The 16729-nt window shown below is 48.1% G+C and overlaps 1 protein-coding gene across 3 annotated transcripts in view; it reads left to right on the forward strand.

Moving 5' to 3' along the window:
- DIP2B (DIP2 acetate--CoA ligase B (putative)) overlaps positions 1-16729 on the forward strand; it is a 98043-nt gene that overhangs the window by 30663 nt on the left and 50651 nt on the right. For all 3 annotated transcript variants that reach the window (XM_090051874.1, XM_090051875.1, XM_090051876.1), the window contains exon 2: positions 9196-9267. In XM_090051874.1, coding sequence (XP_089908000.1) covers positions 9196-9267 — 72 coding nt within the window. The remainder of the gene's footprint in view (positions 1-9195; positions 9268-16729) is intronic.

Below are 16729 nucleotides of genomic sequence, written 5' to 3' on the forward strand. Positions count from 1 at the left end.
AGGGAAGCTGCATGAACACTGGGCCTTTAACAGTTTGAGAACTGTCTGGACTTGTTTGAAACATAGATTTGCTGTCGTAGACACAGCCAACCTGTACTGGAGTTACAGGTTCATTGAACAACCTCCACCCGGTGTTGGCAGATTGGGTTAGCCGGAGCACATGGTGTTAGAAAGCGCTGCCCAGCAGCGCAGGTAGCTGGTGGGAGTGCTGCACAGATGTGGCCATGCTGCTTCCAGCCCACGAGGCAGCCCCTGCGGAGCAGGCTGGGGGCTCTCCTGCCCAGCCGAGGAAGTTTGCTGTGCACGCACCCCCAAAGCGCCAGCGCAGACCCTCTGCTCGGTTACACTCTCACTGCTGATGTAGCCTGAAGCTGGTGCCCTCTGCCCTCGGCTGGGGGCTCTGGGAAGTGCAGCGCAGGTTTCAGTTTTGAGCCATCATAGCCAAAGTCATGCAGGTAATAGAGGCAAGTCAGGACTGTTTTTTAATCTGAAAGATAAGAATTTCTAACACGCAGAAGGACAAGGCTGCTGTTTTAATTGCAGAAAACGATGAAGAGTCCCGAGTGTGGGGTTTTTAGCCTTTGCTTTACCTCCAGGGATCATGTGTGGTCCCAAGGGCCTTTTCTAGGATGAAAGATTGGTGCTCTAATGTGTTAATATGCCTGAAAATCAAGTGCAGACAATGCACACTGCCTTGAGTTTGTGCTGAACTGGTTGAATTGAAACCTCAACTCCCCCTCAGGCCTGAATTCACCCAGCCTAGTTTGTGTGCAGGGGATCGTGCCTGCTCCGTACTAGACTGCTTGCTCACGTGCGTTAGCTAACACGTTCTGCTGCACCCGAGCAATCCTAGTTCAGACGTGGCTGGGAATGCCTGGGCAGCGCTTCCTCTGGCGTGTTTCATAGTTTCATAGTTTCATAGTAGCTAGAGTCGGAAGGGACCTAGGTAGATCATCCAGTCCGACCCCCTGCCTTAGCAGGAAAGAGCACCGGGGTCAGATGACCCCGGCAAGGTGCTCATCTAACTTCTTTTTAAAAATCCCCAGGCTAGGAGCCTGCACCACTTCCCCTGGAAGCTGGTTCCAGGCCCTAGCCACCCTGACTGTGAAGTAGCGCCTCCTAATATCTAATCTAAACTTACCCTCCGCCAGTTTGTGACCGTTATTCCTGGTCACTCCTGGCAGTGCACGGGGGAACAGGGACTCCCCCAATACCTGCTGATCCCCCCTGACCAGTTTGTAGCAGGCCACAAGGTCCCCCCTTAGCCTTCTCTTGTGGAGGCTAAACAGGTTCAGGTCCCGTAGCCTATCCTCATAAGGCCTGCCCTGCTGACCCCTGATCATACGAGTGGCCCTCCTCTGAACTCTTTCCATATTGTCCACGTCCCTCTTGAAGTGTGGCGCCCAGAACTGGACGCAGTACTCCAGCTGCGGCCTGACCAGTGCCGCATAGAGGGGGAGGATCACCTCCCTGGACCTGCTCGAGATGCATCTGTGGATGCATGATAGGGTACGATTGGCCTTCTTGACTGCCTCCCCACACTGCCGGCCCATGTTCATCGTGGAGTCAATGACGACTCCAAGATCCTTTTCCGCCTCCGTGCTGGCAAGAGGAGAGTTCCCCAACCTGCGTGTTATCTTTTTCCTAGCAAGGGGCAGAAAACCCATGCTCCAAGTGCAACAAAGCTAGACTTTATTCTATATATCACCTGTGAAAAACAAAGGGTTGTTACCAGAACTTGTAGAACAAGGTTGCAGGAGAGGTGGTAGAGCCTCACCGATACCTTGTTCTGCGAGAGCTGGCTAATGTTCTCGGTAGGGGAGGCTGGGAGCTGCAGCATCTTGAAGTAACTGTGAACAAGGGAGGGCCCTGAGATGGTGTCGAAGTGGTGTATTAACACCAATTACTGAAGCATGAATGATGTCCTTGTTTCTGGGGCAAACCCATTACAGTTTTTACTGTTAGATGATGGCAGTTAATCCATTGTCTTGGAATGATGGGCACCTCAGACAGAAGCATTGATGGGAATATACTCTCATGTCAATTCCAACAATAATCACTTCAATTTTATGTTTCTGAAACACGGGCAAGCCCACTGGAAGTATGAATATTTTGCTTGATGCATTGAAGTGTTTGGAGTCTTTGTCAGGGAGATGCTGCATCCTACGTGATCATTTTCCTTAATTTCTCCATTGTAGTAATTATGGTCTTGTTAGACAGTAAATGATTCAGTGCTCTGATTCCATGGGGGGAAGGGAGCAAGGCCGGTGAAAGGGAAGCATTGTCCGAGCATGGGAGTATTAGCTGGTGTTACCACCTTGCACTGTTTGAGCCCCGTGGCTGAGACTAGACCGTTTGCCCGTAATCACTAAAGAGAGCAGCCTTTGGGTTGCAGGCTGGTGGGAGCCCTGAAGTTGCAGGCTCCCGTGTTCTTGGGATGTTGGCGCCGCTGTAACATTTAGGCTAATCGCTTGCGACTCGTTGGACCAGCTCCCACCCAGGGGTCAGTTCATGCAACTACATCTTTACTCCATGGTGGAATTTGGCCTATATTTATCACAGCCCTTCCCTACTGTGCCCTAAATTGAGTCAGATAATGAAGATTGGATTTGTATAATGAAGGTCAATAATATTTTTCTCTCAATTGGAAAGAATCACATAAAAAGGGAATTTCCAAAGTTGTTACTTTTCCAAAAAGTCCTTAAGAATCTATTTATAAATGAAAGAAAATGTGTTTCAGCTATTACGCTGTTCTAGCTAAACGTCCTCTGACAGCTAAGAAATAACACTTACAATTATGCTGGGTGTTTCATAGCTATTTTCCGTTCAGTTCAGAAAGGGACTGTTGGCATGGCATGCTAGGAGTGTTGTCCCTTGGGTGTCCGTCAAAGGGTGGGTGTTGATACCCATTTAACCTTGCAAATATTTTTTCACGCTTTTTTGTTTTCTGCCACTTGAGAAGTAAACTCCCCTTAAACCTTTCCCAAATGCCAAACCATTCTGAAGCTATGCTGCTGCTGGTTTTATTTCCACTGTCTTTCAAATTGATATAGCCTCTTGTTGTGCCAAAAGCAATAATTGCACTATCAGCTTCCGCGATGTTGGCACTGCGCTGATAATAGTGTTACCTCTTGCTTCAGAGGTAGCACAGCATTTATTTTTGTGGGTTCCACCATTGGATATGAAGTGACGGACTTAAACCAAACCAAAACGAAGAACTTCAGTGGTCAACTCGTTTGAGCACTGAAGTCAAATGTCATGTTTTAAATTAGGGGGATAAGCATTTTAGTAGATCGAGCATTTTAGTAGGTGAGCAATCTGCATCCCATGGGATCCATGGGAGCTCTTAATATTTTTCAGGACTTCTTTTGTCTTGGAAAGTAGAGATTTTATCCTGGTAAGAAACTGCAGCAAAGGCTGGGGGAGCAAATGGGTGTGCAAGAAAGGGCCCGTCAGTACAGGTGTGAAGGAGCGGGCATTGGATGAGAGGGAGAAATACAGAAAGAAGCTGCAGAGGATACAGGTCTTGGTAGGGATGTCCGCATGCAAGCAGTATCTTTCTATCGGCCTTGGTGGCTTTTGGATCAAACCAGTGGTGAGATACCACAGAAAGGACTGGGAAAGCCACTGTGCATCCTGATCGTGTAGCTGCGTGCAAGAGCCTTGACTGGAGGCAGACAGTGTGGTAACAGATTTGTAACCGTTGGTTTTTCTTTGTCCTGAGAAGGAAGGACTTTCTCATAAGGGGAATGCTGTTTCAGAGCACACGGAGGAGGCAAGGCCGTGGCTAGCATGCAATACAAATACAGAACACAGCTAAGTAAGTCGTGCTGGGAGGAAGGCCAAACAGATGCCTCACCACTAAGGCTGATCATTTGTAACTTCTTTTGTAGGAATGAATAAATGTCAGCATCGTTTTTAAAGCCAAGTATTGGTACTTTCTTTGCAGTTCTTCCTTCTATACCTCTCCCCCCTGCTTTTGTGCAGGCAGGAGACGGGATGGGACCGCTAAATCCCTGTTCTTTAGGTGGGTGGGTCTCAACCTTTTTTGTACCAGGACCCATTTGTAAACCTCAATGGCCAGTCCCGACCTGGTGTCCCTCACACTTGATCCGCACCCCCCTGTTTCCAGTGGTGCTGTGCCAGTCTGCGAGGGAAAAGCCACAGTTTCCCATGTTTTTCTCCTTTAAAGGAGAATCCATTTTTAAAGTTTGTTCCTGACCCTTTCATATATTCTTGCGACCCACAGGTTGAGAAACTCTGCTTTAGATCTGTTGGAAAGACATAACATTGTAAAACTAATGTTCTTTTCAACCCCCTTTTCACAACTTACCGGCTCTCTATGATAGAAACGGACAGCTCTTGAGATTGCAGTCTTATTGTCTTGTTCCCTTCCTGTTGCCATCATTTATGACATTTTGTGAGGAAATCCTTATTTATGTTCAGATCCAACTGTTTCCATTTCCTGTGGATTGGCAGAATGGGGACCAGAGGGAAAGAACACATTTTTTGTATTGTATGAATGTATTTTTGGTTTCATCTCAGTAGATTCAGATCTCGTTTAGACTTTGCAGAACAGGAGAGGAAAGATTTAAGACCGCTGTCAGTTAGTGTTTACTGTGCTGTATATCGGAGGCCCTTGAACCCTTGGTAATGTCTGTTGAGGCCCAGTTCTTCCGGGGGTTCCCTATTGAAAGTGGCACCTATGTCACCATCTGCTTTACAGACCCCGTGGGATCTGTCACCTGCTCACGTCTCTCCATCTCTCTCTAAAGGGCTTTCTGCCAGGTGTCCTGCACGGTCCTGTTTGAGTTGATTCATTCTGCTTCCCTAAATGGTCTTTTTGGCTACATTTGGATACATGTTTCTTCTTCACCACCTGTCCTAAATTCTTGCGTGGTGTTGCTATACGCCAGGGGTAGGCAACGTTTTTTGGCCAGAGTGCCAAAACATCCACAATGTCTACCTTGGAAGGTGCCGGAGTGCCGACATGCTGGAGCCTGGAGCAGCTGTTTGCAGCCTCCTGGCTGCAGCCGGGCCCACGGGGCCCAGTCTGCTTGCAGGAGGGCTTGCAGCCTCCCAGCCAGGGCTCTGTGGCTCCCACCTGCTTGAAGCCTGGGCTGGCGGTGGTGCACTGAGCAAAATGGCCTTGCGTGCCATGCTCAGCACGCGTGCCGGTGGTTGCTGACCCCTGCTATACGCCCCCAGAGCTGCCGCTGGTTACCTTGTGTGTGTGGTTGATTTCTAAATGAACTTTGTTAGGCTGTAGTGCTGGTCACCCCAGGAGTTCGCTACCAAACGCATTTGATCGTGACGGGATGCGTAGCAGCATGGCACCTCGGTATCACTCCACTACTTCTAATTTCTCACTTGAAATTTTAAGTTGTTTACAAATTTGTTAGAGTTTTTAAAAGACTTTCTCCATGTTTGAGAGCTGCAAATTTTAATGAGATTTTTATTTGTTGGTGTCACTCTTGTGATGACATGCACATGGGAATGCAGGAGTTTTCTATTTTTGGTTTTGTAAAATATCCAGAGTCCCATTGTTGTCTTTGCTGTTTTAAGGCAGTGAATTAATTCCTGTTCGCTCAAGTTCAGCATACAAAAGGGTTGGGGGTTTTAAAGAAAAATAAAAAACAAGAGACCTAGTGTTAACATGTATTCAATTCCAGCTTATAAGACTGCAGCAATTTAATTCACTCCTGAGATGTTTAACTTCCACCCGTGTTTACTGACCCCTCTGCCTGACGGCGCTGAACTGCACTATGTCCATCTAGTAGGGTTACTCCTGAAAGGAGGCCACAGTGCTACTCAGAGCTTTCTGTAGTATTGCAGAAAACCGCAAGATCACTTGAGTGCCTTTCTGCTGCTTTCCCCTCCCATCTCCAGGAAGTGTCCGGTTCAGAAAGTGTCAGTAATGTTTATGCATTTACTGATGCTGAATACGGGTTGGTTTTAAAACAAAAATAAAAGCATGTCCTGCAGCTCCTTGGAGATGGGCTATAATGCAGAGCGAGGTGAAACCGCTCAATTCTGCATGGCAGCCCCCAGCTATTACTGCCCATTTCTGATCCAGAAGTCCACTCTGTGGAGGCTCCTGGTTCCAGCCGGCTGTGCTCCATCCCAGTGCTTCCACTGCAGTCCGGGGGGGAAATGTCTTCAGGTTTTAGTACTCAGGTGTGGTCTCCGTTCTGCATCCTGTCATACAGTTAAAGCGTCACCCTCTGCCCTCTTGGCAAGTTGGCAACATGGCCTGTGGCCAGACAAAGTGTGGACACCCCAACATGCAGGAAGGACAAGGAGAAGTGCCTGTAACTCTGAGCCAAGTAGAGCTGGGTCTCGGGCAGAACTGTCAAATTCGGGTGATACAGGGGTGAGGCTTTACTTGGGGCAGTCCTCCTTGGAAAGTCGTCCCCCCCCCCCCCGGGGGGTCTCGCCTCATTTAGAGTAAGCACCGTGGCCTTTGATCTAGGGAGACGGGAGGAGAGAAAAAGACTGAGCTTTCATTTCACCTTATCTGCCGAAGCATTGACTGATCTTGTGTTACTTTGCTTGGAGACCGATAGCACTTCCAAACTGCAGGATAAATGGAGTCTCTTGTTCCTATTTCAGTGTTTTGGATTTTGTTAAATAGGAACCTTTAAGGAGGGGGCTTGTAGGAGATCCTGGGGGTACCAGGGGCAGTTTTTACCGCCCCCAGCCCCTCCTAGAGAACCTACACCCTTATTCCTCCTGCCTCTACCCACTGAGATTTGTTTGGCTCTGGCAGGGGTAAACATTGACAAAAGCAGCTGCACCTGAAATAGCTTGTGGGCTGGGGGTGGGAGGGCAAAAAATAGCTGGATGCATTGTGGTGGGAGGGTGCAAAGTGCAGCCGGGGCTGGGGCTGGTGGCAGCCCCAGGGCCACATAAGGAATGTGTACAGAAATTCCATGCACCAGTTCGACCTAAATGGAGTAAGTGTTATACTGCTTTTATCCAGGTTTATCTAAACTGGTTTCCACAATTTTTAGACTGGTTTGTGTGCATGGAACTTCTGTACAGGTTTAGATTAATTTCTGGTCACTTGAGACCGGGTCTGCAAGTGCCAGCTTGGCACCAGGACGAGCTACGTTTAAATCGGGTGGCCATTTTGAACCCGATTTAACCTCCCCGCATGTCTGTGCCTAGGCACAGAGAAACTCCTTGTTGCCAAAGACTGAATTGCAAACAAAGGCAAAGGGGGGTGGCTTGTAGGGAAGAACTTCCTGCTCCTCTTTGTGAAGGAGGGTTGGGCAGAACAGGAACAGCAGCCTCTTCCTTCTGTCTGCTCCCCAGATGTTCCCGGGCAGGATTTTTGATAATCAGGCAGAAGCTGCCTCTGAAAATGAAGTTGTGAAAGGACTGCACTATGGGTTTTCCTAGTTAGTGTGGTTGTTACTATTCCACTGCTTCCAGCAGAGTGGCATCTTGTAAGTGGATGCAAGGCAACTCATAATGGTCTCTGCTGCTGGTTTTGAAGGTGCACTTCTGTTGCATTAACAACATACCTTTCCCATGAGCTGGGTTAATTTAACCAGCTGCAAATTGCAATCTTTCTCGTACACTTGTCCCATGGGTTGCATTTTGGTGCTTCACAGATGTTTAACTTTTCTGGTGCTAGATTTGTTTGGACTTGTTTGGGTCTGGCTCAAACCCTGTGGAAGGTAGGAGTTGAGTGAATTTTCTGCCTACGTGTGTTTGCACCACTCCCCACTAGAGGATATTAGTCTAGTGTTTGTCACCTGGTGTTGGGATTTGAGCATCTGGTGTTAAGGAAGGCATTACATTTCACTTCCCAAGGGCCTTGTGCTTGTGCTACAAAACCATTCTCCCAAGTGGCATGGGTTGGCAGTAATTGCCACAGAGAGGGCAGGGGTAGAACGAGCCTTGCAGAAGGACCTCTGGCACTCAACATCAGGGCTGAGGGATGTTGAAGGGGGGAGCTTTTAGTGCCTCAAGCTGTACTATCTTAGTCTTGTTGCTAGTGACTGACCACCAGTTACTTTGCAGAATCATGTCCCTGTAAAAAAGAAAATGCCCAACCAGATGGATGGCTTCTCCACATGGTACCAGTGCATCCATAGTGGTAGCCAGATTTCATAGTGCACATGAATTCTGCTCTTCCTCACAGCTGTGTAGTGGGTCGCTTCCTACCTTTTGATCCCCAGAGAGATGAGGTTTTGAATGGATGCCGAGCTGCAAAGCCTTGAAACAATTCAGGGCTTTCTTTCTTAAACCCTTCAAGGTTTTAGTCCCTTTCCTGCAGTTCAGATGAAATGCGAGAAAGTAAAGCGAACGGTGGCATAGGTGGGACTTCTGGTGGGGCCTTTGGGGAAAAAAAAAAAGTTTACTAATACTTTGTGCTCCCTGGTGTTTCCCTTCTGTGGGCTTCCAAGCATGCGCTTTGCACAGGACCCCCAAGAGGCAGATGTCCATCGTCCTGATGTGAACCACAGGAGATGTGAAGGCAGACGCAATTAAAGAGTTTGCACCCAGAGCTATAAGGACTGAGCTGCTGCCGTCCACACCGAGTGCTTGCTGGGCAGTCGTCTGAATGGGTCTGTCCGCTCTTCCTGGCAGCTCGGTCCCCTCTGCTGGCTCTGCCCAAGTTTACTCAGAATCAGGATGGATTATTTATTCCTGGAGCAGACCCATGAAAATCAGAAGCTGGCTTTTTAGAGTCTGTGTCTGGTCTTGGTTTGCTTCCTTTATTAGGCCCAAGTTCCTTACTTGCTCGTGCCCCTGTAGTACTGGGGGTTGTTCCATGGTGTTGGTGTCTGGCCGGCTGGGGGGTGGCTGTGGAGTTGGCCGTGTGTCTGAGTGGGATGGTGGGGCTAGCTGCTTCTCCTTTGAAACAGTTGGTGCTGGGGTGATAGTCTGCTAAGACACCTGCTCTGCTTCAAGCGGCACGTTGCTCCCAAGGGAAGTGGTGGGAGCGACACAGAAGGGGTGTTCCCAGGCTGGCAGAGGTGTCTGGTTCTATCTTTTGCTTTGATGAAGAAGCAAGAAGGCTAAAATGTCCTGGCAAGTACTTGACCCTTGTGAATGGTTCTGACTGCACAGATACTGACATCTCCCAAACCCGTGATTGTGTCAGAAGGTCACGCGGCTCACATCTTGCAACAGAAAACTCAAGGACAAAGTAACATTTGACTTTCCTGGTTTTGATTTTAGGGGACATCACGCAGAAGGGATATGAGAAGAAAAGAGCGAAGCTGCTGGCTCCTTACATCCCACAAGCCCAAGGTAGGTACCCTTTCTCAGCTCAGGATTATGGCTTTGGTTTTGTGTATTGGCCTTGTCATTATAGGAGATTTATTGGGGCGGGGGGGAGGAGGGGGTTGTATTATCCCCACCTGTCAACTCAGATGCCCTTGATTGAGCACAGGTTTCTAGCTGTGTAGCGGCTCCACTGTGGAGGAATGGATGGTTGCAGCTGTGCCTGGAGCACTAGAGCCTTTTGCCTCTGGCTGCTGGTTTGCATCTGGGTCTGGAGAGCCTGGACGTTCCCACCAAGCCAGTGCATGGCTTATGGGAAGTTCTGTGGCTCACAGCCCATTTCCCAACCTGACCTCAGGTGAAGAAAACCCCCCACATGCAGTCCTTGGGCCCTTGTCGGTTGGGAAGCAGGGCTTTGAATTAGGCATTTCAAAGGGGCCTGAAAGCCTGCTAATGCTCCCTTCTCGTTCTTTTTCTGGGAACTGCCTAAAATGGTTTAACCACAAAGTTAGCTTGCCAGTATATGTGTGTCCTACCCTAAAAACTCTTCTGCAGCTATTCCTTCTGCATGCCTAAGGCGCATTAGATCTCCATCACTGTTCCTACCAGCTCATTATGCTGGACCAGGTGGAGTCATTTGTCATTTGGTTTAGGTTTAATTCAAAAATCTTCAGCAGTAGGGCTGGCTCAGAGTGTAGCCTGAGGTAGATAATTGTAGGTAGCTCTCAAAGGCAAGGGCTGAGAACATTGGACAATTAATAGCAGGGTGCTATTAAGCCCTCAAGTAAAACCGCCTTTCCTGACAGGTTGACCGCTGACCATGCAGAAACAAAACGGTGCTGCAGGTCTGCAGCAGCTCCTCATGCACCAGCCTGGCTTTTGCCCTTGTGCCTGTTACTTTACACATGTTTGGTTTGGTTTGAAAAACACTGTTTGGCTGTGAGAAAAAAAGTCTGGAAGGACCATTCACAGTCCTGCTGCTCTGAGTGACGTGTCTTTTAAGGCAGGGGTGGGAGCCAGCGTATGTGCGAGTGAAATAGCTAGGTACCGTGTCACTCGTGGTAGACGTCAATATTCATGTCACTCCTTTTGGTAGACTTCGATGCATTGTGCTGCAGTCTGGTGGCTCTTTCGAGGCAGCTGGTCCAGCCGTCGCTGCTCTGGAAAACCTGCTGACTTCATCAGGGTTGCAGTAGCCTGGGGGAGCAGGCCGTTGGTTGCCAGGTGCAGTGGTCTCCTCCAGCTCCGATGAAGAAAAGATTGATTTTTCTGCTGAAAGGAAAACTGTAACAACCCAATGAACTCTCAAAGGACTCTCCCTGTGTTGACCTATTCCCATTTTACAGACATGGGTGGAGGGTGAGAAGAGGCACAGGGAAATCTGATGGGATACTGAAGCATGCCAAAGGCAGAGGCAAAATTAGGAAGCAATTCCCAAATTCTGCCCCTGCCCAGTTTGGTATCCTCTGCTGCCTCCAGGAGTTCCCACATTGTTTTAGAGGCTGGGTGGCAATGTAGTCAAATACATTTAATGAGTGCAGCATCCATTTTTTTAAATGATCACACAGGAGAGATGGGTCTATTTGCTGGAGTTGCTGCTCTGTCCGTGGCTGGCTGCTATTAAAGTACATCTCTGTAGAACCTTATTTTGAGACATCCCCATTCATAAATAATAAGAAATATGACATGAACATTGACATGAATTCTGCAAGGACCAAAATAGCATGGAACAGCCTCCATATGTATTTACACCTCGGACTAATAGCTTCAAAAGCAACAGATAGCCTGTGTCACCTGAGGGTCTTGTGTGTGTGGTTACCTGTGCACCGTCCTGTGGGATGAAGGGAGATCTCGCCACTTTGAACTGCGCTGCTTTTATTGGGGTAGGGCCAGTTTTGCTGAAATGCATCAGCAAGGACAGAATGCTTTTTTCAGGCTGCTTCAAAAGATGGGCCAGATCTGGGGAGAGCAGCCACATTTCTCCCACCTCAAGAGGGAAACCTCCTGTGCAGTGTGCTGAGCCACTGGATGGACTTTTCATTGCTTGCTTTGTCCTCCCTTGTATAGGAACTTGCTCTCTGCGTGGATCCCCTGCATCCATAGCAATACACCTCTCCTCTAGGTGGAGGCTGAAAAGGGGCAGTTTATTGGGCATAAGTTACAAGTGTGCCCTCTTGAGCGAAGGGTGTGGAAGAGGCGCAGTTCAGGTCGTGGCCAGTCTTAGACACCAGGAAGCACATGAAGGCACAAGGGTCGAGGGGGAACGCAGGTGCATTAGCTCAGCGTGGTGCCTAAAAATTGGGTCCTAGCAGGGAGGATCCTGGCACATGTTGTTTTGGATAGTGGCAGGCAAGTCAGAAATACAGGGGTCACAAGGAAAGCTGGCGAGATACGGTAATCTGTTCTGGGTGTCTGCTGGGAGGGCAGCTAGAAGCCTCCAGATCCTATTGGATTTATTTCTGTTAGTGGGCAACATGGGTTTCTCAGTATACAGTACAAGCGAGACACCCCCCTTAAAATGCATAGCAGATTTTTCCTTCAGTTTTTCCTGTTGGTTGCAAAATATTGCAGAGTACTTGTAAGTAGAAAATTAGCAATTAGTAGAACAAGAAGTACTTCACGTTCACTTGACTTCATTTTTTACCTTGGGCTCAGGTGTATTTGACTGATGAGCTGCTGCCCTTTGATTGCTGCAGACCTGGCAGTGCTACTCCAGCTCTCTGGCCTGGAGGAAAGGGTCAGGAAGGTCTTGTTGCCAAAACTTGCACCGCACTTCAACAAGGATGTGGAAAAACTTGAGAGGGTCCAGAGGAGAACCGCCCATATGATCAGATAAGCCATACAAGGAGAGGCTGAGGGGCTTGGGCCTCTTCAGCCTATAGAAGAGAAAGTGGAGGGGATACTTGGTAGCGGCTTACCGCTACATCAGGGAAGTACATCATGAACTCTGAGAGCAGCTGGTCACCAGGGCACCCCCCGGAAGACCAGGAGCAATGGATACAAACTCCTAGAAGACGCTTCAGGTTCAATTCCAAGAAAAACTCCTTCATCATCAGGGTGTCCAGACTGTGGATAAACTGCCTCCAGTGGTGATGCCTGGAAATCTTTAAGAGGAGACTGGACAGTTTAATTCCCCCCTCCCTGACTCACCGGCACGGACCCGGACTTTGGTCTGCCTGGCGCTCCCCCCTCGCTGCTGCAGGGGCAGCGGTGGGGGTGCAGCCAGAGGCTGGCCAACATGGCCCCCTTAGGCAAAGGGGGCAGGGAGGGAGTTTATTTCCTCCCTTCCTCCAGCATCTGGTGAAGGGAGCAGGGAAGGGGCCTATTCCACTGCTTGCCCTGCACAGGGAGCAATCAGCAGAGGCAGCAGTTGGGGCTAGCAGACCTCAGCTGCAGTCCCCCAGGGGCAGAGGTGGGAATTCACCCCCTCCCTGCCCCCTTCATCTCAGGGGGCCATGCCAGTCAGTGCCTGGCCGCACCCCCGCCCCTGCAGCAGCGAGGGGGAAGGACCCTGCCTGACACGCTGCTGTGCCCCAGTCAGGCAGAACCTGCCTGGCGTCTGTGTCTCTGGGACCGGGGACAGAGAGGGGAAATTAAACCCCCATCTCTGTTTGCTTCATGCTGTTGTGGGGGCTGGCCATACCCCCACCGCTGAAGCAGCAAGCAGAGAATTGCCTCGCAGGGAGGAAATAAACCTCTTCCCTATCCCCTTCGCCTTAGAGGAGCAGATGTCTGGCCATGCCCCCATCTCTGCTCTGGTTAGGGAGCAGAGGGGCAGGGCACTCAGGGGTGCTGGGGGACTCTGGTTTAAATTAAACCAGGGAGGGGTCTGGGGCAGACATTGCATAAACCGGTTTGACCCAAATCAGTTAAGTCTGCTAGTACATTCAACCAGTATATCTCAAACCAGTTTCAGCCATTTTGAAACTGGTTTATGTGTACTGAACTTGCGTTCTGTTACAGGTAGTGCTTAGGGCTTTTTGTTTGCTAACTAATATTTGTATTTTTGGTTTGCATACTTGCCCTGCTAGGAACAAGGCAGAGTTTATCAAAGATTTAAAAAGCAAAACAGAATTATTCTACTATTTGGGAAATATTTAAAAATGCAAACTACTTTGCCCCAAAGGAAAGCACAAGGTGGTAGTCAACTGTTCTGGACAAAAGAATTCCTTCCTCACTCCTGGTGTACAAGGACATAGTCAAATTACTGGTGCTAATGGACTTTTCCTCTAGGCAAACAAGCAATTGCAGGGGCTGTTTCTGGGCTTGCTGCTCAGTGGGATGACTGGGAGCTGAGGGCTCACAGTTGGTAAAGTATCCAGCACAATGGGATCCTGGCCCAGCTTGAAGCGAGAGTCCACAGAGCTCCCCTCGGCTCTCTGTCACATGCTACCGACTAGTCCGCAGGTCTACACTATTGATTTTGCTGGCTTTTTCCTTTCAGTCTCTCAACATTGTGCTATTCCTGGTGGGAGCTAGTACAGACCAGTAGCCAGGGATTAAAGCACAGCTTTCCCTAACCCTGTAAATCGGACACGTGTTCCAGTACAGTGTGGCTTAGGGAGTGTGTTTCACCCATTGACAAGATCAGACTTGCCGCTACCATAATTTGGGAATTATCTCCTGCCTTGCTACGTCTGAGCGGGCGTCACAGTTACAAGTAGAGCAAGGATTCCAATTTGGGGGTGCGATTTCTGTGCCTCCAGGTCATCCAGGTCTTCTCCAGATATAGATCAGCTGAGGGACCTGGCATTCCCCTTTGCTTGAAAAAATGTTATGTACGGGGGTAAAATTGAGAGGAACTGGTTTCTGCCGAACAGGCCAAAATCTAGCGAGTTTCTGGTTTCCCTACTGTAGAGGGGTGGAAGCGGCAATCGGCCAGAGCGTGACGCAGCTTGTCTGCTCCTAAAAGTGGCTACTTCTGCGTTCGGGAAATGGTGACCTGCGAGTCCCAGATGTAGGAGCCTGTTTTTGTGCTGTCTTTGTAGGTTACAATTTGAGAAGCTGCAGCCATTTAGGGAGCAGCCAGATGAGCATAATGCATTGTTCAATACTACCCCCTGCCTCGAAAGTTAACCTGTTTTTTTTTCTCCTTCTAAGCAGAAGAGTCAAATAAATCTGGCCCTCTTCACTTTGCTGTTAGTGTTAACATGCAGCTAGACACTGTCATTGATCATGAAGGGCATCTTTTACTGATTCTTTTTATATAAATAATTGTATCTACAGGTTCCCTTCCCCTGGCTGAGGAGTGAGGGGGCAGCACACTTTGTTAAAACCTAATGGCAATTAAAGCACCCAGTAAAACCCATTTAAAATACTACTGTGGTGCTGCCTGTGTGACCAGACGCTGCCAGCAGAAATTGCAGCTCTAGCATGATTATTCTGAAGGGAATGCTAAATAAAGTCACCTAACATCTGCCAGGCTTAGCTCACTCCTGCTGCTTTGTCAGAGAAGCTGTATAACAGTATATGATTTACTGGAAGTTTATGCTTCTTCCCCACTCTGTGAATCCTGGTCACATGCTTTGTTAGATTGTACTCATATGTTCTTACATGCGAACGACAGCGAAACAAAAGAGCTTGTTCTTGGTGTGTCACATTATTTATGAATACGTTTTGGTCCCTATGTAAATGAACTGTCATGTTTGTCTTGTGATGTCCTGTGGAAAAAAAAGGAGCAGCGTTTGCATATTGCAAGCAAGGCATTAATGTGTATTCAGTAATTCACTTAAAAAAATGCTTTTTAAATGTGCTGCTGACATCTAGTGGGTACTTAATTCTAAATAAATTGTTAAATGAACAGGAAGCCCTAAGCTGCTCTGGTAGCCTGTGAAGTTGTCTTTTCGTTGCATCTGAATAGCACTTCTTTGTTCATGATGAAGACAGACGTGGCTGAGTCTGAAGCAAAGTGTAGTTCTTCATCCTGTCATTTAATATAATTTGTATCCAAGACGAGAGTAACTGGTTCAGATGGGTGCCGCAGGAAGATGCATTGGACTGTCATTGGTGTTTGAATCGCATGCTAAATTTATTTAAGCCAGATGGTGTGGTTGGCACCGCACAAAGTATAAAGACAGCTCCTGCTTGATGAACATGCAATTTAAGGTCTTGATTCTGCAGCTGGTTACGTGACATGGATCTGTATGCCGCTGCAGAGTCCTAGTGGGACTTTACGCTGTTTTAAATGTCTGCTCCATAGTGGGCACTAGAAGATGTAATGGGTTTTATGTGGGAGCCTGGGAAAGCACAAGTCCATGTGCTGCTTTAAAGCCGTTGCCAACAACCTGTTCTAATCGGTGGGTTCAGTTTTTCTGCAGCAGTCATCCTCTTGTTGAGATTCCAGCTTCCCCAGTGTTTTCTGTGTGTAAATGTTTTAAAATCAGCAGCACTCATTGTATGAAGTTGGTGCTTCTTGAAAAATACTGGAGTAACAGCCCACAAGGTGGAAATGCTCTTCATCTGCCAAGGTGATACAGCACAGACAGCAGGGTGCTAACAGCTTCCTCAGTGCATCTCCATCAGCGGCTAGAGGTGCAGAGTTGGGGAGCAAACTCTCTAGGCCTCTAACAAAGCGTACTCTGTAAGGTGTGATGGGGGTGGGCAACAGGGATGCAGAACTAGAGTCAGACCACCAAATACAACATACTGGCTCTTGACATTGCACCAGCTGGTAATTTTTGAAGACTATTAACCTGAGCTGGATAGAAGCCAATGCCTGGTGATGAGTTAACATTCAGCTGCATGTTCATACTGGTTTTAAAAAGGAAGAGGAAGAGACAAGCAGGTGAACCCTGGCACCCTTTGCAAGGATGACAAGTTTGTTTGTCATCTATGTGTAACGTCTGCCCTTAAATCCAGGTCCCCAGGTTCACAGTCCCTGTACTTTAGCCACAGAACCATCCTTCCTCTCTTTGCAGCCTGTGGCTTGTGGATGCTCCTGTCTTTGTGCAGCCAGGGGTTACAGTGCAACTTGGCATTATGCACAACTGTACTGTAACAGAAATGTGGTTGTGTGTTTGGACTCTGAAAGTCTCAGAACACGCTTAAAGAAAAATAAAGTGCTGACTACTGGACGTTCACCAGATTAGTTATAATGAAGAGGATTGTATTTATTCTAAAGACTTGAGGCCCCCTTGAAGTCATTCCGCTATACCTTCTGTAGATTGTCTTCCTTCGTATACAGTAGGATACTTCTGGAAAGTAGTTTTGATCATGCGTGATAGAGTAGTTGGTAATGTTAATTTAGTTTGACATCTCCAACAGAAATCATGGTGTCCCTGTGGCTTTCAGGGCAAGATATACAGAAAGTGCCCTTGAATTGACCATGCTTAATTTAAAATATTTTGTACCATATTTCTCCCATTGCAGCGTTGATTCTGATGTCCTGAAAGCACGGTGTGGACAGTGTGTAATTGCCCGTTATAATTTGAGCTAAAAGTTTTATTTAGAAGATGGTGGCTGTGGGTTTGAAAAGTTAGGTCAAGATGAA

The sequence above is a fragment of the Crocodylus siamensis genome, chromosome 6, assembly GCF_052110815.1.
Source record: "Crocodylus siamensis isolate JL-2025a chromosome 6, ASM5211081v1, whole genome shotgun sequence".
NCBI lineage: Eukaryota > Metazoa > Chordata > Crocodylia > Crocodylidae > Crocodylus > Crocodylus siamensis.